Below are 27,485 nucleotides of genomic sequence, written 5' to 3'. Positions count from 1 at the left end.
CCCCTCACCAGGGCTGCGCCACACATGCTGGACACCATCTGAGACAAAACACGTTTCTTAGTTTCATCAGACCACAGGAAATGGTGCCAGTAATTGATGCTCTTGGACAGGTTGTCTTCAGCAAACTGTTTGAGTTTTTTTTTGCCAGTACATATGTACTGCTAAACAAGCTGCCCATTGACTACTCTAAAATGTATCCAAGTTTAATTTCTATAGTATTGGTCCCAAGCCCGGATAAATGGGGAGGGTTGCGCTAGGAAGGGCATTCAGCGTAAAAACGTGCAAAAATCAAACATGCAGATCATGAATACGGATGATCCGCTGTGGTGACCCCTAATGGGAGAAGCCGAAAGAAAGATTGTCCCTTGAGAACACATAAGAAAATGATTGCTGGAAGGGTGTAAGGGGTGTACTTAATTTTGTGAGATACTGTGTGTGTGCGCATGTGCGTGCGTGCGTGTGTGTGTGTGTATATATTTATGTATTTGGGCTGCAGGTATCGATTATTTTAGTAATCAATTGTTCTATCGATTGTTCTATTGATTAATCCAGTAATCGGTTATAAGTACTTTTTCTTTATTAAATAGCAATACTAAATATAAAAGAGAAGATAAGACGGGTCTCTATGAATATATTATGTGATATATAATTTGTTTCCTTTTTAGAAAAAAAAAATATTTTACTGCTGAAAATTCATACAAGAATATCTGTGAATATATATATATATATATATATATATATATATATATATATATATACACATATATATATACACATACACATACACACACACACAGTGAGGAAAATAAGTATTTGAACACCCTGCTATTTTGCAAGTTCTCCCACTTAGAAATCTTGGAGGGGTCTGAAATTGCAAACAAAGGCTACTGTACCAAATATTAACAATGACTTTCTCAGGTGTTCAAATACTTATTTGCAGCTGTATCATACAAATAAATAGTTTAAAAATCATACATTGTGATTTCTGGATTTTTTTTTTAGATTATGTCTCTCACAGTGAACATGCACCTACGATGACAATTTCAGACCCCTCCATGATTTCTAAGTGGGAGAACTTGCAAAATAGCAGGGAGTTCAAATACTTATTTTCCTCACTGTATATGTATATGTATATATATATATATATATATATATCTTGGTCTAATCTGGTGGCTTGTATTTCACTCAGTATACAATACAGTACAGTACTGTATTCATTAAATATCATTTTTGGGGTGGCTTTGGTTTATTACGGTTTTTCATTTATCGTGGGCGGTTTTGGAACGTAACCACGTAATGCAACAGAATTGAATGGGATTTTTTATGGGCTGTCCTAGAGCATTTTGTGTTTAGCTTTTTTTTTTCTTTTTTCTAGCTACGAGTTGTCAAAACTATTTACTATGAATGCTCCGCCAGAGTACTCACTGGTTCTTATATCTCCCCTTTCTTTTATCTTGGCTGGGGTACTTGTCAAGTTTGTCCCCTGTCACCCTTGCTTTTTAATGTATCATCATCATTCTCATTAGAGCCCTTTGGCCCAAACAATCAGATTACACCCTGCTATTGCTTCAATTAGTTGTATGAATATAGCTCATAAAATTTCACTCTACACTGATGACGTATTGTTGTACATATCAAATAGCGACGTTTTGGTTAAGGAATGCGTAAATTTATTTGATACATTTGGTAAACTATAATATAAAATTAATTGGATCAAATCCATACTTATACCCCTTAATTTAGCTGCTGACATTTAGACTTCACCCACTATGATACCTGTCTGTTTTCAGTTTAATTATCTACAATCATTCAATTATAATTCTCTTCTTAATTTTTTTTTTTTTTTTTTTCTTTTCGGCTTCTCCCGTTAGGGGTCGCCACAGCGGATCCTCCGCACGTTTGATTTGGCACATGTTTTACGCTGGATGCCCTTCCTAACGCAACCCTCCCCAATTTATCCGGGCTTGGGACCGGCACTAAGAGTGGCTGGGGATGGTTCCCTGACCGGGAATCGAACCCGGGTCGCAGCGGTGGGAGCGCTGCATCTTAACCACTAGACCACCAGGGGACCTATAATTCTCTTCTTAATAAGATTAAGAAAAATCTGTCTTGTTGGTCTCCACTTTCTTTGGCTCTTCATGGAAGGATAGCTAATAAGATAAATATACTCCTGAATCCAAGCTTTTTATTTTCATTGTTACCTCTGGCATACCTACTGGTGATTTTAAAAAGCTCAATACAGCAGTATCAAAATTTCGTGTGGAATAATAAACTTCCTAGAATTTGATGGCACATTCTGTCATTCATAAAAGGATTTTGTTTTGCTGCTTTTACTGCTGCAAAAAAGGTTATCCTCAAACTGTGGTTGGATCCATCTAATCCAGTTATATTAACTTGTATGTCTTACTTATTGGGCATTTAATTGCTAACCTACTACTATTGTTTTAATAGTGCAATATACTGTTCAATAAACCGTTGTTTTTTTTATTTAGATGATTATTTATGATATATATTTTTATGCGTCGCGACACTGTTTGAGAGGGGGCCCTTTTTATTGTTGCACTAGTGAGGGCACAGCTGTATGTGTTACTAAGCGTGATGGTGAAGATGGATAAGATAGATTTTGAAAGTAGAGACCTGCACTCCCGCGGGACCCTACACTTGCGGCGCAGGGCAAGATTTGATGGGTGATTGCGGGTGATAATTGTATTCTCCCACACACGATTATTTTATTTGCAGGACTCCCACAAAATGCTCTTAAAAAATATAAATTGAACAATAAAATAAAAAAACTGTTACGTATGTACTGGACAGAAGCAACAAAGAAAGGAAGATACAACACAACTGATCTGTTTTTTTAATAAGATATCTATTTAGTTGATGTTCTATGTTCTGTTCTGAGTTCCTTGTTTATGTCCGTGTCCTTCATTTACACAAAAATTCAAAAAGTTGGGGAGGGTTGCGTTAGGAAGGGCATCCAGAGTAAAACATGTGCCAAATCAAACGTGCGGAGAATCCGCTGTGGCGACCCTAACGGGAGAAGCCGAAAGAAAGAAAGTTTATATATAATTTCTTGTTAATGAGATGTTCTTATGGTACTGCTGCAGTTAGGTGCCAGTAAAATCATTCCCCTGTAGCAGGTTAAGCCTGCGGCTTATAGACAGGTGTGGCTTATTTATGTTAAAAATAAAAATATTTGTAAAATTCAGTGGGTGCGGCTTATATATGGGTGCGCTTAATAGTCTGAAAATTACGGTAGTAATTATGTAGTAAACTTGCACAATACCAGGAAATTGCCGATTTAATAATGTTTGGCTTCATGATGGAAAGTACAAGGAGTGGCTTAAGAAAAATCAAGACCCGGGACGTGCAAAATGTACACTGTGCCATAAAACATTTGACATTTCAAACATGGGAGAGGCAGCGCTATGTAGCCATGCTAAAGGTGCAATGCACCAGTCTGCAGCTGCGTGCCAGACAGCTCCCAACTCGATCACCGGCTTTTTTACCCGTGTGACTGAAGTAACACCCAGTCCCAGCTGCAGTGCTTCCCTTTTATCATCTAAAAAACAAGATACCATTTTGAGTGCCGTATCCAGAAACAACTTCAGAGGTACTGTGGGCTAAAGGTGGCTAATTCACACTATTCTTACAAGTCATGCAAGACACAAGCCAGCCTTTTCATACTATGTTTCCAGACAGCAAGATAGCATTGCATGCAGTGAACGCAAGTGGTCATATTTATGTACTTTTGGACTGGCTAACTATTTTATGAAACTGTCTTCGGCAGCTGTATCGAAGCATAGAGTCTGTTATGTTACTTGATGAAAGCCTGAATCACTATTTACTGTCTAAACAGTTAGACATCTACGTCAGGCTATGGGACGGGTACGAGGTGAAGACTAAATACATCAGCTTAGTTTATAGGCATCGGTGATGTCTGACTCTGATGTCTTCAGGTGTAGGCCATGAGCAATGGTGAGAAGAGCAATTTGAAACAGCACTTGGAGCAACACCAATATAATCAGCAAGTGCGGCAAAATCCAATCACCCAATCTCAGGAGCCAGCTAGCTCACCTATGGTAAGCCTCCAGTGCATATTTTTTAACTCTTTACTGTGATTTTATTGGTTATTTATGGTGGAAATAACCCATACCTTTCTTTAAGGGGGGTCCGAGTCGGTCTGTAAAAGAAAAATTACATGGGCCGGAGTGACTACCACTTTTATTGTGGAGATTTTATAATTGTTTAAAAATTATTTATTATGCCTCCTAACCCTAGATTAGTTTTTGGTTTTCACCATGCAGACAAATGAGCACTACTTTTCAAGAGCTATACAGCCTATTAATATGGTATTATTACTATCATAATGAAATCTTTTCATATTGATTGCTATTGAAATCAAAACATTTACTTACTTTTGCATAGGGTTGGTGGGTGAATCTAACAATTAGGTTATGTTAATAACTAGAGGTTGACTGATAGTAGATTTTACCAATACTGATAGCTAGGTTATACTGCCCATATATGGAGTAATCAACCGATGGATACTAATGGTAAAATATGTATACTAGATAAATAATAAACAAACCTAACACTTCAAAAAAGTACTGAACTTTATTACAAAAATAAATATCAAATAAAAAAACAGTACTGAATGATATGTTAGGAAATAATGAGTGCATTCATTAATAAAAAATTATTTATATAATTACTAATTGATAAATATAGTACAACACTTTCCGTGCACTAGAATGCATTTATCTGTTCAACACCAGCTAAAGCCACATTAGTAGGCACATAGAGTACTGTGCAAAAGCTGTGCATAATTATTAATGCTTGTCTATGTCTCTGCTGCCACATACTTGTAAGAAAAAAATTGATGATCGTAATAAACAAGTTTATAACAGCATAGCAGTCACAAAATAAATGAAGTACTTCAGGTTCATCAGACACATTAATTTTCAGTCAAAAAGAGCACAGGTTAAATTCTTCTCAGACATTTTATACTGTTCTTTACTTTCTAGAGAAAATAGGATTTAGCCTTAAAATTTAAATTAACTGTAGGAAATGTGTAAAGGTCTACATGGCTGGCCAGCAAGAGGTCAGCAAATGGTGATCACCATTATTTACACTTTTGCTGACAGCGGCCCACCAGCAGTTCGGGTTCAACAATTGACAATTACAGTAACAATAAATACAGTAATTACAGTGCCTGACCAAAGTTTGGAAACGAAAGTCTATTATTTTTGAGACAAAAACAAGTAAAAAGTAAAAACACCACAACTAGACACTGGATGGAAAAAAAAATTGATATTTTTTGGCTCTATCCAAAATGGTGCTATTTTCATTTTATAGCCCGCCTGATGTAAAACACGGACATCAGAGCAACCTTTGTTCTTGTATACCATTGCCAGGCACTCCAGGAATCCAGAAACAGTAGACGTGAAGAGGGATGTGGCGAAAGCCAAGGAAAAAGCATATGAGGATCTGTATGAGAAATTGGACAGTAAGGAAATAAAAAAGTATTTACAGTATATGATGTGACTTTTGAAGAGTGTGTGGAAGAAATGCCAGCTGTAGCTTAGGCTTCAGGTATGATTTGAAATCCAATTTCTCATACAGCTCCTCATATGCATTTTCCTTGGCTTTTGCCACATCCCTCTTCACCTGCTGCCTCATCTCCTTGTACTTCTGTCTACTTTTCTCATGTCACTGTCGATCTCAATTCTGTTTTGCCAACCTCTTTCCCCTTATGCTGTCCTGCACTTCCTTATTCGACCACCACGTCTCCTTGTCTTCCTTTCTATTTCCAGATGTAACACCAAGTACCTTCCTTGCTGTCTCCCTTATCACTTCTGCAGTAGTTGCCCAATCATCCAGCACCTCTTCAGCACCACCGAGCCCCTGTCTGACCTCTTCCCTGAACGTTAAACTAGTCTTCCTCTTTCAGTTTCCACCGTATTATTTTTTTTTTAGTCCTCACTCTCCTCCTCTTCTTCTTCACCTCCAAAACCATCCTATAGACCACCATCCGATGATGTCTAGCTACACTGTCCCCTGCCAACACCTTACAGTCTCCAATCTCCTTCAGGTTGCATCTCCTGCATAGAATATAATTCACCTGTGTGCACCTTCCTCCACTCTTATACGTCACCCTATAATCCGCCTTTTCCCAAAAGTAACATCATATTTAACCGATTAATTATATAAGGCTAGATTAAGAACAACGGATGAGAACTTACAGGCCAGGACGTACCCAAACTGATGGTGCGACATCAAACAATGTTGTGTGGTTTCTGAGCGTCAGTCGACTTTGTTTTTTTTCCTGTGTGTTCATATAATCCTGCTTGCTTTATATGTAAAGTTCTAGCGCTTCAGGATTCCCTGTTTGGGTGGCACATACAGACTATTGCCACCTGCTGGAATGGGAGAGTTATGTTCTCACATGCAAGTGCAGAATTTACATGCACGGTTTGGTGTCATCTCAATCTCGCCTCCCTCACCTTGTCTCCAAAACGTCCTACACACGTGCCCCCTCTAATAAACTCCTTTCTAATCCTGTCCATCCTTGTCACTCCCAATGAAAATCTCAACACCTTCAGCTCTGCTACCTCCAGCTCCACCTCCTGTCTTTTAGTCAATGCCACTGTCTCTAATATGTCACTTTTTTTTTTTTTTTTATTCTTTTTATTGAAAAATCAACAATTACAAATACAAAAATGTAAACAGAAATTCTTAATTTTTCCTTTTTTAACAAACAAAACGCCCCCACCCCCCAAAACACAAACAAACCCCCAGAAAAAGACACACACACATGCGTACGCACACACACCCCACATCCCCCTGCTTAAACAACTGAAGATACAAAATAAAGGGTCATGCATACAGTCCAATTTTGACCAATTTACATCTTTAATCAGGTAGCACCCGTAGTCCCCTAAAATAAGAAATAACAGGTTGCCACTTGCAAAAAAAAGTGCCAGTAGAACCCCTCAGTGTATATTTTATTTTCTCCAACTTAAGAAAAAACATTAAGTCCTTAAACCACTGAGAGATGGAAGGACATCCTATTGTCCAGGATAGATTTTTGCCTGTTTCGATTTGAAAAGATGAATTCTGTACAAAACCTTAAACTGAATGAGACTGAGGCGGGCACAGGAAGTGGTAGACCGTATCCTATCTACGGCCATCTCCCACCATTCATCGCCAAACTGCAGCCCCAACTCCTCCAATGCAGTCCTGGTTTTATCTGTATTACAGCTATTAAGAGATAAATTTAAATTGTATATCCGGGAGATCAAACTACGCTGGTGTGGAGTAAACATGACTAAACTCTCCCAAGGTTGCTTTGGGGGTACAGAGGGAAAATTGGGAAGGCATTTAGATACAAAGCTGCGGACTTGGAGATATCGAAAAAAATGAGCTGTAGGCAGCCCATACTCCAAGGATAGGCTGGTGAAACTTCTAAAGACGCCATCTTTGTACAAATTACAAAAGTTGCTTGATGCCTCTTTCCTGCCATAGTGAGAAAGCTGAATCCAAAAGTGACAGGGGAAACAAATGATTTCTATCCAAGGGACTCAATGCTGATAAATCCCTAAATTTAAAGTGACGCCTAAACTGAAACCAAATCTTAAGTGTGTTCAGTACGACTGGATTGTCAGTATATTGAGATGGTTTGACCGGAAAAGGTGAGCAAAGCAGAGCAGAAACAGAGGATGAGCTACAAGACAGTAGCTTTAGATTGCACCAAGTGGATTCTGCTGAATTGGACCAAAAGTTCAGTTTTTGGATATGTGCAGCCCAGTAGTATATTTGAAAATTGGGCAAAGCAAGCCCACCACTGAGCCTACATCTCTGCAATAAAGTCTTACGGATTCTGGGCGGTTTTCCACTACAAAGAAAATAATTAATGATTCTATCTAAAGAATAAAAAAAATACTTTGTTAAAAATAGTGGAAGCGATTGAAAAAAATAAAGAATCTTGGGCAGAACGTTCATTTTAACTGCATTGATTTTTCCTTTTAAAGACAGAGGTAGACTGCTCCACCTCTGAAAATCCGACTTTGATTGGCATGAAAAAGTCTTGGTAAGGAACGGGTCACCGTGATACCAAGCTATTTAAAGCCTGAACAGTTGAATTTGAATGGCAGATTCAGACGCTGAAGTTGTAGAGCAGTATTGTTCACCGGATAACACTCACTCTTATGGAAATTCAATTTGTATCCAGAGAAAGAGCCAAAATCACCCAAGATAGATAAAATGACAGGAACAGAGGCTGCAGGATCCGTCACATATAACAACAAATCATCAGCATATAAGGACACCTTATGTTCCGCCCCCTTGCGAGTTATACCCTTAAAGGCTAATGAGGATTTAAGTTTGATGGATAACGGCTCAATGGCAAGGGCGAATAGCAGTGGTGACAGTGGGCACCCCTGCCGGGTTCCACGCCCGAGACTGAAATAATCAGAGCTAATATTATTTGTACGAACACTGGCTTGCGGAGATTTATAAAGGAGTCGGATCCAGGAGACAAATGTATCACCAAACCCAAATTTCTTTAATATTGCAAACAGGTATTCCCACTCGACTCTATCAAACGCTTTCTCAGCATCCAACGAGACTACCACCTCAGGCAAAGGAGATGACTGCTTAGAGTAAATTATGTTGAAAAGTGTACGAGTGTTAAAAAATGAGTGTCGCCCTTTTATAAATCCAGTCTGCTCCATAGATATGATACGTGGTAGTACATTTTCTAACCGGGATGCGATCACTTTCGCCAGCACTTTCACATCGACATTCAGCAGCGACAGCGGTCTATATGATCCGCACAGGTTGGGATCCTTGCCCTTCTTCAAGAGAAGGGCTATTGAGGCCTGATTAAAAGTAGGTGGTAGCACACCCCGACCCAGAGATTTATTGAACACACCAAGGAGCAGCGGCGCCAATTTATCGATAAACTTCTTTAAAAACTCAACTGGAAAACCATCTGGGCCTGGGGCTTTATTAGACTGCATCCCTTTATTGAAGCTATGACTTCGTCAAGAGATAGTGGAGACTCCAAGTCCCTTACAGAGACCGTATCAACAACAGGAAGATCGACACCTTGAAGGAAATCACCCAGTCTCTTACTATCAGTAAGGCATTCAGATTTATAAAGAGCAGAGTAATATGACTCAAATACTGCATTGACCTCAATGGGATCGGTAACGGTGACATTTGAGTCATTATTAATCTGCGGTATTAGGCGCGATGCAGCCTGACGTCTCAGCTGATGAGCCAACAATCTGCTTGGTTTGTCACCGTATTCATAATACGATCCACGAGTTCGTAGTAACATGCATTCAGTTTCCCTAGTGGAGAGGAGATCGAATTCTGCCTGCAACTCAACACGTTGTTTGTAAAGCTCTGGAGAAGGGATGGATGCGTAGCTCTGATCGAGTTGGCTGATAGCCGATGAAATTTCCCGCTATAGTTTAGCTCTGTGCTCCCGATATGTAACAGCAGAGTACGAAATGATTTGCCCCCTGAGATAGGCTTTCAGAGTCTCCCATAATAATGAGCATGGAGTAGAGTCAAGACGATTAAGCAACAAGAGTTCATCAATAGCTTTAGAAATAGACGCACAGAAATCCTTGTCTGCTAGGAAATGCGAATTAAACCGCCAGGGAGATTGTGTAGGTCTATGGGTTAAGAATTGGATATCCAACGCTAGAGGAGCATGATCAGAGATCACAATGCCCAAATAATCTGTAGATACAACGGAGCGATTAAGACGGCTATCAATAAAAAAATAATCAATTCTGGAATATGAATGATGCACCGGCGAGAAAAATTAGAATTTTTTTATCCCGGGATTGCGACATCTCCATGGGTCTACCAAGCCGTTTTGTGACATGAAATTCGGAAAACGATTTAGACGATTCATCAATTTCTTGAAGAAGATCGGTACAATTACCGATGTTGTCCTCTGTAATGCCCGAAAATTTCCTTCGCCGCAGCAAAGAAACCCCCCACACCCTGCTCCCTCAGACACTTAACGTAAACGGTCGGCCTGATGCTTGGTCACAGGGGGTTTTAAGTCCATGTTGATGGACGACCCCTAGAACACCTGTTCTGCCCTCCATGTTCCCAAGTTTAAAATAGGGATAATTTATTTTGCCACAAGCTGCCCTCCCTGCCAATGAGTGCCCATTTCCAGTCCACACAGGCTTTACCATTTTTTGTGCGAAAGTGCGCAAGCAGTATTGCCACAGAGCTCCCTTCACGCTCCTCTTACAAGTTTAATAAATGCTTCGGCCCCAGTGTTTCACAGAAAACAAAAAGATCCAAAAACTAACGATTCAAATGAAGTCATTTTAGAGGAAGAATATCCCATTAAATCCCTGCATGTCACCCCTAGTTTGCTTACTAGATGGCACCATTGTATCGAGTGCTCCAGCTGGACTGACTCTCCACAGTTCCCTGGGTTGCGTGGGGACGCTCTGAAATCATGTGACAGCCTGGCTGTCTGTGTCAGCCCCCGAATGGGTGAATCACATAATAACGAGGGGTTTACACACTTCAGTTTGCCAGAGCACATATATATATATATATATACAGTACAGACCAAAAGTTTGGACAAACCTTCTCATTTAAAGAGTTTTCTTTATTTTCATGACTATGAAAATTGTAGATTCACACTGAAGGCATCAAAACTATGAATTAACACATGTGGAATTATATATGAAATTATATACATAACAAAAAAGTGTGAAACAACTGAAAAATGTCATATTCTAGGTTCTTCAAAGTAGCCACCTTTTGCTTTGATTACTGCTTTGCACACTCTTGGCATTCTCTTGATGAGCTTTAAGAGGTAGTCACCTGAAATGGTTTTCCAACAGTCTTGAAGGAGTTTCCCCGAGAGATGCTTGGCACTTGTTGGCCCTTTTGCCTTCACTCTGCGGTCCAGCTCACCCCTAAACCACCTTGATTGGGTTCAGGTCCGGTGACTGTGGCGGCCAGGTCATCTGGCGCAGCACCCCATCACTCTCCTTCTTGGTCAAATAGCCCTTGATGCCTTCAGTGTGACTCTACAATTTTGAAATGAAAATAAAGAAAACTCTTTGAATGAGAAGGTGTGTCCAAACTTTTGGTCTGTACTGTATATATTATAATTATATTCATATATATATATATATATATATATATATATATATATATATATATATATATATATATATATATATATATATATACACAGTGAGGAAAATAAGTATTTGAACACCCTGCTATTTTGCAAGTTCTCCCACTTAGAAATCATGGAGGGGTCTGAAATTGTCATTGTAGGTGCATGTCCACTGTGAGAGACATAATCTAAAAAAAAAAATCCAGAAATCACAATGTATGATTTTTAAACTATTTATTTGTAGGATACAGCTGCAAATAAGAATTTGAACACCTGAGAAAGTCAACGTTAATATTTGGTACAGTAGTCTTTGTTTGCAATTACAGAGGTCAAACGTTTCCTGTAGTTTTTCACCAGGTTTTTTTTCACCATTTTTGCTCACTCCTCCACACAGATCTTCTCTAGATCAGTCAGGTTTCTGGCCTGTCGCTGAGAAACACGGAGTTTGAGCTCCCTCCAAAGATTCTCTATTGGGTTTAGGTCTGGAAACTGGCTAGGCCACGCCAGAACTTTGATCTGCTTCTTACAGAGCCACTCCTTGGTTATCCTGGCTGTGTGCTTCGGGTCATTGTCATGTTGGAAGACCCAGCCTCGACCCATCTTCAATGCTCTAACTGAGGGAAGGAGGTTGTTCCCCAAATTCTCGCAATACATGGCCCCGGTCATCCTTTCCTTAATACAGTGCAGTCGCCCTGTCCCATGTGCAGAAAAACACCCCCAAAGCATGATGCTACCACCCCCATGCTTCACAGTAGGGATGGTGTTCTTGGGATGGTACTCATCATTCTTCTTCCTTCAAACACGTTTAGTGAATTATGACCCAAAAGTTCTATTTTGGTCTCATCTGACCACATGACTTTCTCCCATGACTCCTCTGGATCATCCAAATGGTCATTGGCAAACTTAAGACGTGCCTGGACATGTGCTGGTTTAAGCAAGGAAACCTTCCGTGCCATGCATGATTTCAAACCATGACGTCTTAGTGTATTACCAACAGTAACCTTGGAAACGGTGGTCCCAGCTCTTTTCAGATCATTGACCAGCTCCTCCCATGTAGTTCTGGGCTGATTTCTCACCTTCCTTAGGATCATTAAGACCCCACGAGGTGAGATCTTGCATGGAGCCCCAGTCCGAGGGAGATTGACAGTCATGTTTAGCTTCTTCCATTTTCTAATGATTGCTCCAACAGTGGACATTTTTTCACTAAGCTGCTTGGCAATTTCCCCGTAGCCCTTTCCAGCCTTGTGGAGGTGTACAATTTTGTCTCTAGTGTCTTTGAGCAGCTCTTTGGTCTTGGCCATGTTAGTAGTTGGATTCTTACTGATTGTATTGGGTGGACAGGTGTCTTTATGCAGCTAACAACCTCAAACAGGGGCATGTAATTTAGAATAATAAATGTAGTGGAGGTGGACATTTTAAAGGCAGACTAACAGGTCTTTGAGGGTCAGAATTGTAGCTGATAGACAGGTGTTCAAATACTTATTTGCAGCTGTATCATACAAATAAATAGTTTAAAAATCATACATGATTTCTGGAATTTTTTTTTTTAGATTATGTCTCTCACAGTGGACATGCACCTACGATGACAATTTCAGACCCCTCCATGATTTCTAAATGGGAGAACTTGCAAAATAGCAGGGTGTTCAAATACTTATCTTCCTCACTGTGTGTGTGTGTGTGTGTGTGTGTGTGTGTGTGTGTGTGTGTGTGTGTGTGTGTGTGTGTATATATATATATATATATATATATATATATATATATATATATAATATTCATATGTCATATTAAATGTATGTTTTGCATAGGTTTTTTTTTTATATATATAGGGATGTTGTTGAAGCCACAGAATACCTTACTACCAGAATATGATGAAATGGCTGCAAGCTTTGTAAAAAAGAAAATTAAAAAATAGCTATGCCATGACAAAGGAATGAGCAATTTGGAGGATGAGGCAAAAACTTGTTTGGAGATATAGAAAACTCAAAACTGAATTGAGCATGCATTTATGAAGAAACTAAAAAAGAAGTATCATGCTGTTTGGTGATGACATTGGGTCACCTGTTTAATGTATTTATTGCAAACAGCGGATTTGCAGCCAATATTAAATGCTATTTACCTTAATTGACTGATAATCTGTATTAATACTTTCGCCAATCTTTGCTGTTGCAATACATCTAAAAAGGACTATAAACTGCTTTAGACAAATGCAAATGTAAATGTATAATTACATCCAGTTTTATAAATGTATCATTTATAATTGTGTTTGAGACACAGTGGCAAGAAAGAACTCTGTAAGAAGATAGAAGAATAAAACTTAAAAGAGCCAATTTCTAAAATTATCTTGAACATCATACCTATGTCTTTTTATTTATTAATTTTTTTTTTTTTTATCCCATTCCAGATTTAGTGATTGACATTTCCAGAAACATTTGGCCTCAAAGTGTGTAATCCCATATCATTGGTTACATTTCTGTCCTGTTGTCTGTTTCCTGACAGTTAGCTTATCAACGGGAATTAGGATAAAATTAATATTCCTTTAGAATAGTAGTCAAACCAGTGGAAGCCATCTTTTCTTTGTGTGGAAAATGTTTTTTTTTTTTTCTTAATCAGTATTCTCCTCTGTCTGTGATACTGATCCTCAGAATGCTTAATGTTCTGAGTTTTGACTGGCTGCCATGGAAACTATGATGTCATATTTTTTTTAATCAAGGTGAAGCAACTAAGTCATAAAAATAGGAATCACTTTACATTTATATCTTGTTTAAAGGGAAAATAGACACTCTTCAGCTGACAGAATTAGTTTGTGTTCACAAGAGAAGGTGTACTTTATTTCACTTTACCTGTTTTATACTGCAGGTTTCAACGGCCATGGTCAAAACAATGTAAGAGGAATACAGTAAACTCCAAGCTTCTTAGCTGTCTATTTATTTGTCTGTTCTTTCTTTTGTTTAGCAGCAATTTATAATTTGTGTGTTTTTATGCCTAAGACCTTTCTAGAGCTATGGTGATTTGTTTTTTCTTTCTGATCAATAAAGATGCTCACTCTTCTTTGTGTGGAGCATACAGCTAATAGCTGTAATGCAGTCCCCCCACCCTTGTGCTTCTTACATTGTGCACCCTACTCAGATGATGTCATTCGTTTTCTGCCAGCCTCTCCTCCCTTTCTCTTACTCGGTCGGTTAGACATGTGTTATTGCTGGAGGATACAATCAATAGGAGTATTTCCTGGGGGAGCTTCTCAGGCGTTTCAGCCAGGGATGCATACGCAAAGACTGGGTACAGTAGCTTCCAAGGTGGATATACCCTCACTACATTTGCTGACTTACAAGGAAGAAAAGTAAAACCAACTATATGATGCCGGTTTCATGGCAAAGAAGAGAAGAGTCTAAAGCTGGAATTTAATGTTGCTAGTGATGTCAGACATTTTTGCAGTGAAGTTTGAAGGATGGACGATTTTTGACCATATTATTTAAATATCTTTGGATTTTGTTGGATTTTTTTGCTCATGTTCAGAGTACTGGGCAGCTGCACAGCTAATCTTCATTGACTAAAGTTTCCAGGGCTGCAATACTTTAGAAAGATATTGGATTTTCTCCTCTCTTAGGAAGGAAATAGACAACATTCTTTTGACAAATCTAATGCTACTGGCTTGCCCCTTTATTGTTTAGTTTATTGCAAATTATGGAGGAATATAATTTCTCATTTATATTCATTTCTCTCTGTTTGACGAAACTGGAAAGCTTTTATTTTTTTAGCTTGGAAAATGGCGTTTCTTGTCCGTTGCTATGCCAACTGCTTGCAACCATGGTCCTCCAAAGTAAGTGATGTAATCCTTCAGTAGCCAACCCTGTCATGCTGTATTGGTGTGTGTGTGTGTGTGTGTGTGTGTGTGTGTGTGTGTAGGTAGATGTGCTCTATGAACCTATTATTTAGAGTTGTGCATGTTAAATTTGTGAAGAAAATTAATGTAAGCACTTAGGCAAAGATCTGTGTTTGCAAATTGTAGAACAATTTCAGAATAATGTTCTCAATATAAAATTGTGAAGGCTTTGTTTTGTAGCTAAAAGACAGATAGTTAACTTCCACTAACATTCCGATGACAGTTTCTTTTTTGTGTTTTTTCGTTAATCCACACACTTAACATCTTTCCCACACTTTTTCTTCTCCTCATTCCTTCTCAACCCCCATTTATTCTACTCCCCCTAGTGTTTATTCTCTGTAACAACAATGAAAACGTTGTTTTAGTGTATTGAACACACTAAAACAATGTTGTTGTTTTTTTTTTTTTTAACATAAATCTGAATAAAAACAGACAGGAATATTATTCCAGAATAAATCAACTTAAACTTTAAAAAATTTAAAATATTTTGCTCTCCATAAAAAAATCTCCTGTCAAAATTATACAAGTTAGAAATATGAACATGAAAAAAGCCTGAACAAATCAATAAAATTTGTGCTTTTAAGTTAACATTAAAATAACAAATCAAAACAGATTTCTTTGCTCTTATGCCATTTTATAAAAAATAATCCTAACTTTAAAAAATATTTTGCTCCTTATAAAAATATCTCCTGTCAAACACCTGACGTCTCACCGCTTCATCATGCAGCTCTTCAGAAACTCTCCCTGGGTAAATAAAAGGCTGATGTGACTGATTTCTCCTCTGTTTTTACAGCAGCGTCACGTGATTTTGCTCTGGTGAAAAACGTCTGCTGAGATTCTTCTTTAACTCTTCTACTTTCTGTATCTTCTGCTCTGCATTCAGGTTCTTCAGCTTCTCCTGATGTTTTGTATCATAGTTCCATCTTAGATTAAATTCCTTAATTACAGTCACATTCGCTCCACTAATAAGACACACAGTTCAGTTAAGTAAACATACACTCAGAATCCCATTGGTTTTGAAAGGCTGTGTTTTCAGAATTCACTTTTTTCTTCACACTGTGAGGCGCTGCTTCACAATAACTTTACAATAGGGTTAAATACATCAACAGAAGCTCGACTTGATTGATGCTGGAATGTTCCCAGGTAGCCTAGCGTTCATTAATGCAGCTAAAGAGCTGCATTATGGGATCTGTAGTTTGTGTTATCAGCGCTTCATATCGTCAGGACGTTAATAACAATAATAATAGCTCTATATAAAATCATCTCGCGGGCCGGATATAATCGTACATCGGGCCGGATTTGACACTGAGTTTGACACCCCTGATCTCTGTGAAGACACTGATCATGTTAATGATTTCTCAGAATAATTATCAACAATGATTTAACAAGGTAGGAAACAGATATTTTTAGAAAAGGCCCGCAGGCACCACGTTGGTGACCCCTGGCTTACACTGTACTATAGCTGACTGTATGCAGTCCTTAAGAACTTAAGTTAAAGTGTTTTATGGCACCATTCGCCGCAGGATGATACACAGCAGTGCGTACTGGAGTGATGCCTCTTTTACACAGAAAGGTTAAAAATGCATCCAAAGTGAATTGTCGTCCATTGTCCATAACCAAGTCAACTGGGTAACCATGGCAACTGAACATACCATTGAGAAAGTCAATCCCAACCCCAGTGGGCATGGATGAAGCGTAAGCAACTTCTGGCCATTTGGAATGGTAATCAATCAAGGTAAGAGCATACCTGCGCTCCGAAATAGCTGTGTCAAACGGGCTGGCAATATCCATGCCCAGTTTATGCCATGGGGCATCTGGAAAAGGTACAGGTTGGAGGGGAACCGTAACTGTCCCAGCAGATTTATCCAGCTTTTAACACAATTTGCATGAGGAAACCGGAGTCTGAAAACGATTTATCCATACCAGGGAACCACGTAAACGCTGTTTAGTCTATACGACTTCTTGGTGATTTTTAAGAGTGAGTGCAATTACTGTGTGCTGCAATGTTAGTGGAACAACTAGACGAAAATATCACCATGTCCTTGACATTCAGTTTGTTTCTCACGTGTAAGTAGGGCTTAAGGTCGGCATGCACAGCCTTTTCAGATGTGGGCCATTCTTTGACGATCTAAGAACACACAGAAGTCCGTTCATGGCATGAACTGTATGAGGCTGCAGCAAATTCAAACTTTGAATCTGGAAGGTGAAATCGTAGTCAAGGCTAGTAGAGTGACTAATTCTGGCTCATCATCAGCATTGGACGCAGATGTATAGGAAATGATGTAATTGTGACAGGCAGTCAGTAGCATGGTTTGAAGAGCCAACACGATACACAATGCCATAAGTGAAGCATAGCTGACCGCTGTGCAATACGCATTTTAGCACGTCCGGCTCCTTGGGTGTACAGCAAGGTTGTCAGTGCCTGATAATCAGTTTGCAGTGTGAACCATCTGCCCAACAGGTATGTGCACCATTTCTCAACTGCCCACAAACAGGCTAGGGCTTCTTTCTCTATTGTTGAATAACGCCTTTCTGTTGGCGTTAGAGTTCATGAAGCAAATGCCGCTGTGGCTCAACAACAGTGGCATAATTTGGAATGATCTTGTTATACCAGGACAACATCCTGAGAAAGCAACGCAAACTTGCAACATCTGTTGGTTCTGGGCCTTGTCTTATTACTTGCAGGTATTCTGTATCAGGCTGAATATCTTTTTCGTTCACTATGTGCCCAAAAAAGTGCAGACAGGACTGGCAAAAATTTGTCTTTCTCATTCCTTTGCAGGCCAGCATCCTCTAGGCATTTGAGCACAGTATCCAAAGCAATGTCATGGCTGTGTATGTCCAAAGCAGATAGTCATCTAGTCCAAGCAGATAGTTTAACAGAAATCATTTTCTGAAACGCGTCCGGAGCCGATGCGAGACCATATGGAACACGTCAAAAACAAAATAGTCTGTTATGTGTGATAAAAGCCGTGAGATAACGGCTTTCGGGATGAAGTGGAAGCTGATAGTAAGCATTTTCAAAACCTTTGCACCTGACAAGGCAGTACGCATGTGCTCCATGTGAGGCAAAGGGTAAGCGTCCACTATAATGTCCCTATTAGGTTCCCGCGAAACAACGCCCATTCTAATTCCTCCGGGGTTTTTTTTGTGTTACCACAATTGGTGAAATCCACGGTGAAGCATCCACCTTCTCAATTACACCTGTATTGAGGACGCGGTTCAGTTCATCTGAGACAGCAGCACGAGAAAAAGTAAGCTGGCATAGTTTTTGGCGCACAGGTCCAGCAAAGGGTGAGACCTTAACTTGACATAAACATTAACCTTTTTACACAGCCTGTCCCAGCATTAGTGTGAAGGAGAGGACAGCTGCATAATTGCCGTTTGAAGACTAGGAGCAGGTGCATTGTAATTAAATTCCTTTCAATGCGGAGATTTAGAGCAGATATCAAGTCCATCCCCATTAGAGAAAGTAGCAGAGCATTTTACATTATCCTTGATAACTATAGCTGGCATGCAACCAAGCTCATTAATAGGTGAGCATGGGTAAGTAACTTGTGCAGTTGGTGGTTGTAGGTGTGTACACACACGCCCCTGTATCTACAAGTAGTTTGACAGTCGTGCAGGACTTTGATGTTTGTATGTCCACAAGACAGTGGATTTTATTAAACAAACTGAATCCTTGAATTACAGTAAGGTATACTCGGGTAACTCAACTTCTTAATTTCTTCTGTGTGTTGGAGCTGACGGCAAACATGTGCAAAGTGCCCTTTTTTTTGTATAGTGCTTACATATTGCTCTGGTTGCTGGGTAATCTCTTAAATTACTTGTGTTCACTAGAAACACAACGGAAAACATAAGCGTGTATGTGCAGCAGGGGCATGCGATTTTAAAAACAACCTTGTTGTTGGCGTTGATGTTTGCTGCTCATGCTGAGGGGCCTTTTTTTTTTGTGTAAACAGCTTTTTTTGTAATGTTTCGCTCTCCTATTGTCTTCGCCTGTTCTGAAGCAAATTCAACCCTGGTAGCAATTGCAATAGCTTCTATCAGTGTGAGGCTACGTCTCAGAAGCAACCTCTTACAAATTCGGGAGTCCGACAATGCTCAATATGTTGGTCATGAATAATTTCCTTACTATTAGGAAAGTCACACATTGCTGCTAATCTCTCACTGTCGCAATATAGTTCACTATGGGCTCATAAACCCCTTGCTACGGTGGTCGAGAAGTGCAAAACACATTAACAAATCAGAAAACAAATTTACAAATTAGAAAACACTAACAAGTCAAAATAACAAATACAAAAAAATTTACAAATACAAAAACAAATATTTAAAGGTGCACTAATTGAAATACTTTAAAGTAAACGGAGAACTTTACACATGTACAAGAAACAGTTATAAGTTTATAAGTTATAAGCTTTCATACTTCCTGTATATCTTGAATGACATGTGACTTGTCCAATGATCGGTAAGTGTTCCATTTACAAACTATACCTACCTTTCCCGGTTTGTCTGAATTGTCGTTGTGTTTTCGAATTTGTTGATGTGTTTTCGGATTTGTTATTTTGTTTTTGCATTTGTTATTTTGCTTTCGGATTTGTTATTTTGTTTTCTAATTTGTTAATTTGTTTTCGGGTCTGTTAATGTGTTTTGCACTTCTCGACCACCGTACAAAACAATAGGGTGTCCTACACAATGGCAAACATGACCCTGTTCCAACTTTTTTGAGGCATGTTGTGGCCATCAGTTTAAAAATTAACTTATTTTTTCCATGAGATTGTACATTTTCTTAGTTTAAACATTTGAAATGTTTTTTTAACTTTTAATATGAATAAAATATGGGTTTGGCAGATTTGCATTTTGTTGCATTCTGTTATTTTAATTTTACCCAGTATCCCAACTTATTTTTAGAATTGTGGTTGTACATCTGTGTAGAACTTTCTTTTTGCCCTAGTTGTATACTAGTATAGTATAGTACTAGTATATTGCTCTATAAAATACAGACAGATATTATTAGAAGAAATGTAAAAAAGGACAAAATTCTAAATGCTGCTAATATTAAATAGTTTGTGGTGCACACCAAATAATATTTTTATAATTATAATTGTAATCTTATTATACAGTATCTCACAAAAGTGTTTTAGCAACTATTTTAGTATATCTTCTCAAGGGACAATATTATAGAAATGAAACTTGGATATATTTTAGTAAATGTGCAGCTTGAATAGCAGTATAGATTTACTGTCCTCACCCAACATAAAGCAATTATTGTAAAAATAACTGGCAACAAAAGTGAGGACACACTAAGTTATAACAGCTGTATGTTTAACCATGCAAAGCCACATGTCCTATTCGTCATGTTCATGTTTTTGTTAGCTTGCAAGGACCATACAAATTTGTGTATATTGTATTCGAGCAGTCAAAATTAGGTGCTTCGAGAATAATTCTCTTATCCTGACAACTGATGTTCAACATGATGGCAAAGAACTCTCTAAAGATTTGAGAATTAGAATTGTTGCACTCCACAAAGATGGCCAAGGCTATAAGAAGATTGGTAACACCCTGAAACTGTTACAGAACAGTGGCCAGGGTCATATAGGTTTACCAAGACGGTTTCCTCTTAGAACAGACCTCGCAAGGGCCAATCAAAGAAGTCCTCATGCTGCTGAGGAACAAGAAAATTGTTTCTTGAGTACAGTCAAGCATGGTGCTGGTAGCATCATGGTCTGGGACTGCATGAGTGCTGCTGGTAAAGGAAACATGGATTCCAGACCTGAGCACTGTTGAGCACTTGTGGAGCATCCTCAAGCGGAAGGTGGAGAAGCGCTATGTGTCCAGCAGCTCCGTGATGTCATTATGGAGAAGTGGAAGAGGATCCCAGCAACAATCTGTGCAGCTCTGGTAAATTCCATGCTAAAGAGGATTTAGGCAGTGCTAGATAACGATGGTGCTCACACAAAACATTGACACTGAAGTTTTGACATGTTCACTTAGGGTGTACTCACTTTTGCTATTTAGACAATAATATCTTAAGTTAAGTAATTTGTTAAGTATATAACATAATATATGTTAAGTAATTTTCAGAGGATAGTAAATCTATACTGCTATACATGCTGCACATTGATTACTCTTAAAATATATCCAAGTTTCATTTCTATAGTATTGTCACTTGAGAACATATAATAAAATGGTTGCTGAAATGTGAGGAGTGTATTCACTTTTGTGATATAGTGAATATCCTTATTTATAATACATTTTAATACATTTAAAGTAACTTGTATTGATGATGTACTGCTAAATCTAAGGCTAACTATTAACAGATTAATATGTATTACCTGGGTGTCAGAGATTCCTTGTTTACTCCATTCAGGGCAGTGCAAAGCCTGTGCTTCGTTGTATGTGTTAATGTAACTATCTGCTTTTGTTTTGGTCTGTGTCACGTGTTTTTGTTTTAATTTTTGTCAGGTCTCCACCTCCATTGTTCATGTTTGTGTAATTCATTCAAAGCTAAAGCTAACTAATAATGCGATTACCGGGCTATTTGTTTATGTTCTTTGGGAAACCATGAAAGAGTCCTTGATCTTGATCTGTTTTATCATTATCCTTCACGGTTTTGCCATTGTATTGTTTGCACCTTGCCTAAACTCTGCCTGTTTTTGACTACCGGTACTCTTTTGCCTGCTGTTTTGAAATTGTTTGACTTTTTATATAATAAACGTCCTTACCTTGCACTTACATCCACTCTACCTATCATACATGCATTCTGCTCATTTGCATTCCAGATTACTTTGCCACTTTTATGGCTGCTTTGAGCAAGAAAAGAATAAGTGCTATGTCTGTGTTTGAGTTTGTTCTGTTTTCTTGATGTATTTTGTTCCATTGTGACATTTTCCTGCTGGTAGGATTGTTTATGCAGTACCAATTTTATTTTAAGTACATTTAAAGTCTGCTGAAACCCAAACCTAAGGAAAGACAATAGCTCAAGTTCCTGATTACCAATGAGCTGAACTCCTTATCACTCAAGGTAACTGAAAGATTGGCAAAGTGGATGGGTTTGTAGGTCTGCTCATGATGGACCCAAGCTCAACCTGATGGCCTTGCTGGAAAGGTTCAGCCAAACTTTTGTGCCCTGTTCTCGTTTTTCATCTTTTCATGATGTGCCATCCCGGATGAGCTGCACTACTTGAGCCACTTGTGTGGGTTGTAGAATCCGTCTCATGCTACCACTAGAGTGAAAGCACCGCCAGCATTCAAAAGTGACCAAAACATCAGCCAGAAAAGCATAGGAACTGAGAAGTGGTCTGTGGTCACCACCTGCAGAACCACTCTTTTATTGGGGGTGTCTTGCTAATTGCCTATAATTTCCACCTGGTGTCTATTCCATTTGCACAACAGCATGTCAAATTGATCAGTTTTCCTTACTAAGTGGGCAGTTTGATTTCACAGAAGTGTGATTGATTTAGTTACATTGTGTTGTTTAAGTGTTTCCTTTATTTTTTTTGAGCTGTGTGTGTATGTGTGTATGTATGTATGTATGTATGTGTGTGTGTATATATATATATATATATATATATATATATATATATATATAATATATATATACACACACACACACACACACACACACACACACACACACACAAATACACACTGCTCAAAAAAAATAAAGGAAGAATATAAACTTCTCATCTAAAACAGGCTGGTTATTCTCCTCTGATCTCTCTTCACAACAATGTGTTTCTTACTCATAACGTTCTGTATAAGTTGTGTGTGAAAATTAGCCCATTTGAGGCTAATTCAGTTTTTTTTTTAGTATTGCACATTTAAAAATTGTCCCAAAGCAGCTTTACCTAATTATGTAAATGATGAATACAAATTATAGCATCATAAATAATTACTATATATTCATTCCTACTGGGCAAACCATTGGTGACAATGACCAGGAAAAACTCTGAGATTAAATGAGCAAGAAACCCTACTTGGTTGGCAGTTCATGCATTATATTTTAATTATTACTGGTAGACACTTTGAAAGCCATTGTAACAAATTGTTTATATCATTACAGTCCTAATTGGTGTTCATGTTTCTTGAGTTTAACGCAGTAATCTCATAAATCTTTAGGCTGTTCATGTGGAAACCTCTTTAGCTGCAGAAAGATTTTTTTTAACTGAAGACACAAAAGTAGGGACTCAATGATTTAGGTAGTTTCAGAAAGAAGGAGACAGTATCACTGGTACAGTAGGAGCATGTGTAGCTTAACAGAGAGAATGAACGAGTGAGCAAAAGAAAGCATCACACTGGCAGAACAACTCAAGTGAGCAATAAACTTTTACCTTTTTAAATTTACCACATTTGGGTGCAGAATTTTTCTCCGCATGATGATTGATTTTACTCCTGGCAATGAATGTCACTTTTGAAGCATATGGTCTGATGTGCTTTGCTCACTTCTAATAATTTTCACTATATTTGACAAATATGCAAATATTACAATGAGTTTTTGTCTCGAAGATGCTATGTGCACCTTTATTTGAGTTTGTTCACAATTTTTTATTTAACCCCTACATAACAGGACAGGGATATAAAAGAGTTTTTGTTTAAAAACTCTGCTTCAGTCCGTATTGCCCACATTTCTTGACTAACTTCAGTGTTTGTGCACCTCCAAAAGCTTCTTCTTGCAACCTGCCTGTGCTCTTTGCAGGTGCCAGCTCTGATTCCTTTGTATTAACATCTTCATCCAGTAAAACTTGCACATTTGCTATTATTTACATCTAAATTTAGGTTAATTGATGTATAGTTGCCTATTTGCACCACTAGGTGGCAGTAGTGTGATTTCTTTTGTATTGGGATGTTAGCAATTAATAGCTTTTTGTCCCTGGCAATGGAAAAGTAGATGAATAGATGCTCTGGTATTGAAACGAATGATTATTTTTATATAGTCTCCGTCTGTGAACGGCTTTCCACACTTATTATCTCCTGAGTTGCCGCAAAACTAGCAACTGTTGTGGAGTTTGGAAACTTTATTCTCTGCGTGAAGATAAATTTGCTCTGCTAAGCTTTCCGCAGCCGTTCGGAAATTCTTATTTCCGTTCATCTCCATCTGGCTACTTCTCAGCTTAACTTTTTTATCCGCGATTTTTCTTATTTTTTAGATTTATCTATAGTTAGCTTACAAGCTCAGGCATCTGGACCTCAACATCAGCTACTTGCAGGGACAGTAAGTGATATATGGTTTGATCAACAAAATATTAAAACTTTTTCAGTGTTACATCTGTTACCTTGAATGCCAAGATAAGGATTGTTCCCTTTGAAATACTGTCCACTGTGTAACAAAAAAAAATATTAAAATATTTTTTATTTACGTAATTTTGTCAAGGCTGCAGTAAGCCACAGCAGAGGGGCTGAAGAGTAGGTTGCCAACCCATGGTCTGCTACAATGCTCAGATCCATGTAGGGCTGCAATGATGTTTTCCCTTTTGGAACTTTTAGTAACTCCACACAGAATTTCTGGAGCTCAATCAGAGTGACCATTCGGTTCTTGGTCACCTCGCTTGCTAAATCCCTTCACCTCTTGTTGCTCAGTTTGGCCAGGTGACCAGCTCTTGGAACAGTCCTGGTTGTGCCACACATTTTCTGTTTGAGAATTATGGAGGCCACTGTTCTCTTGGAAATATTTAATGCAACAGCAATTTTTTGTAGTCTTTGCCAGATCTGTGCCTTGCAACAATCTTGAAATCTTGAAATTAAGGTTCACAAGATTCACCTGTGACCTATTTTGTATAAACTAGTTGATAATTGCTTGATTTGATGCCATACACTATCCTTCATACGTAAATTTCAAGATTCATTTGCACAATTCATCAATTTAAGTCACATTTAAAAAAAAAAGTTTAATAAAAATTTTAGATGACAGATTTACTACAAATTCAGAGAACAGATAAACTACAACTAGTTTAACTATTTTGCATTCAATGACTTATGCAATGAACTAATGCCGAGATGTTTTGGGGGTTGAGATCATTTAGGTGAAACCAGTATAATATATTTTGATTAACATGACATAAACAACTGATAATGTAGGAAACAGCGGACAATTGTACACAATCGATAAAATTAACGTTTAAAATCATTCGCAATTTAATCAAAGCAACAAGAAATGTTCTTATGATGTGCACAAATGACTAAATGGTGTGGAGGTTAGGCAAGGAGCTTTGAGAATTTCATTTCTGATCCGAGTAATGGTTTAAAGCAACTAAGAAAAACTGTAAATAAAACTGTAAGGCTACAGCAGAATGAAAATAAATAATAAATAAAAAAAATAAACTGAGTCTTAAACGACACTATTTCAGTAAAATACTGACACCATACTCAGTAAATATATTCTAAAGGTACTATTTACATGAATTTTTCACCAGATATTGGTAAAAACACATGCAAGAAATCAAACCATTGATGTTTTGTGTACAAAATTATATATTTATACTTCGTACAAAAGCTTCCTATTTCTATACAGAAACTAGTTGTATGTATTGCTCAGGTGTGAGCTTGGCCCATTCTTCCACATAAACGGTCTTCAAAAATTGAAGGTTCTGTTGGCCTCTTCTATGAACTCTGATCTTTAGCTCTTTCCATATTTTCATATTTTCAATTCCATGCAAGTCAGATGATTGGCTGGCAAATTCTAGCAGCTTTATTTTCTTTCTTTGAAACCAGATGACAGTTTCCTTGGCTGTTGATAGGGTCAACACCCGCATTTCAACTTCCTTATGCTGGTAGATAGCAGCAGATTTTTCTCAAGAATTTTTCGGTACATTTTTCCATTCATTCTTCCTTCAGTTATATAAAGTTTGCCAGTACTGTATGCTGAAAAAAAGACCTATACCATGATGTTCCCACCTCCAAACTGTTGGTCCAAAGAGTTACATTTTTGTCTTTTCTGACAGACTACTGTATATTCTCCCATTATTTCGGTTTGTTATAGGTTATTATTATAGGTTTGTCCAAATGTTGTGCAGCAAACTTTAGACGATCTTCAACATGCTTTCTCTTCAGCAATGAAGTCTTGTACGTTGAAGATGAAACACAGGCTTGGCGGTTAAGTGCCATTTGTTTTCTTTGAAACAATAAAAAAAAAACTTTCTTTTGGCTTCTCCCATTAGGGGTCACCATGGGGTCACAGCGATGCCATGTTTGATTTGGCACATGTTTTTACGCTGGATGCCCTTCCTAACGCAACCCTCCCCATTTATCCGGGCTTGGGACCGGCACTAAGAGTGGCTGGGGTCGGTTCCCTGACCGGGGATCGAACCCGGGGCGCAGCGGTGAGAGCGCCGCATCCTAACCACTAGACCACCAGGGACTCGTTTTCTTTTAAACAATTGTACCTGCTAATTTCAAGTTTTTCTGAAGCTCTACAGAAGTGGTCCTTGGCTCTTAGGCTCTTCTGGACTCTTTTGTTTATTCGTTTCACTCGTCTGTCATAAACCGTGGGAGGAGCACCTGGTCATTGCTAGTTTATGGTAAAATTATGTTCTTTTAACTTCTGGATCCCAACAGTGCCTACTGAACTGAAATCCTTCTGTAACCAACGCCATCAGTATGTTTTGTTACAATAAGTTAGCAATGGTCTTGAGAGAGCTCTTTGCTTTTAGATTAGATTAGATTAGATTCAAATTTATTGTCATTGTGCAAGGTACATGTCTAGTATAGTACATGTATTTAACCAGAAATAAATATGTGGCCTATTTACTATAAATAGCAATATGTTAAATGAAATCATGGGCCCATTTGTACATGGGTGAGAGTGATTAATGTACAGTAAAGTGCAGTAGGTAATAAGATTTGGTATATACAGAATAACTATGCAAAGATTATTCAGAGGATAAGGCATATTAAGAAGATAACATGCTCAATAACATGATATACATCATATACACAGAATGAGTGAGTCAGCGAGAAACTTAGTTGCTGCAATTTTAAGAAATGAAGAGATGGTTAACACTTTGGTGTGTTAACCAAAATTAGAAAAAAAAAAGAGTGCGTGGAAAGTCCGAATTGCGAGGAAAAAAACTGAGAATATTGACTTGTTTGCAGACATTTAATTTTTGGATTTGCAGACATTATAGGATCAGCTGTTCAGTAACAGCCACATGGAAAAAAACTATTCCAGCACTATGGAGATGGCACCTCTGTTGACCTATTTGGGCAAATAGGCAAATTGGAATGGGTCCAGTGTGGGTGACAGACAGGCATTAAGGTAGGTGAGAACCAGTCTTTCGAATCACTTTGTAATGACAGGTGTGAGGGATGAAAGTAACACAATGGTAGCATACTTAAAGCAGGTGGGGAGATTTTCCTGGGCCAAGGACAGATTAAAGATGTTCGTAAAGACCTCAGCCAGCTGCTCTAAGCATACTCTGAATACTCGGCCAG

At 38.3% G+C, this 27,485-nt stretch overlaps 1 protein-coding gene and 1 long non-coding RNA gene across 9 annotated transcripts in view; one reads left to right on the top strand and one right to left on the bottom strand.

Annotated features, from left to right (window-relative positions):
- The window catches only part of rapgef6 (Rap guanine nucleotide exchange factor (GEF) 6), a 122,429-nt gene that overhangs the window by 13,061 nt on the left and 81,883 nt on the right, over window positions 1–27,485 (top strand). For 4 of the 8 annotated variants that reach the window (XR_014537318.1, XR_014537319.1, XM_083565014.1 and 1 more), the window contains exon 2: window positions 3,960–4,082. Coding sequence is in view for 5 of the 8 variants with exons in the window: in XM_083565014.1 (XP_083421140.1) it covers window positions 3,969–4,082 (114 nt within the window). In the remaining 3 variants the exon portion in view is untranslated. Of the gene's footprint in view, window positions 1–3,959; window positions 4,083–14,206; window positions 14,994–20,897; window positions 20,958–27,485 lie in introns of those variants that run through there. The other 4 variants (XM_083565017.1, XM_083565015.1, XR_014537320.1 and 1 more) reach the window with 3 other exon arrangements.
- Window positions 15,433–20,820, bottom strand: LOC310739402. The gene is made up of 3 exons (XR_014537381.1): window positions 18,641–20,820; window positions 17,049–18,380; window positions 15,433–16,997 (listed from the first exon to the last, which is right to left on the bottom strand). It is a non-coding gene; the product is annotated as an uncharacterized lncRNA (long non-coding RNA).

Source organism: Silurus aristotelis (assembly GCF_946808225.1).
Source record: "Silurus aristotelis genome assembly, chromosome: 16".
NCBI classification, from domain to species: domain Eukaryota; kingdom Metazoa; phylum Chordata; class Actinopteri; order Siluriformes; family Siluridae; genus Silurus; species Silurus aristotelis.
The sequence above is the reverse complement of the archived record's forward strand: the minus strand, read 5'-3'. Positions and strand labels throughout refer to the sequence as shown.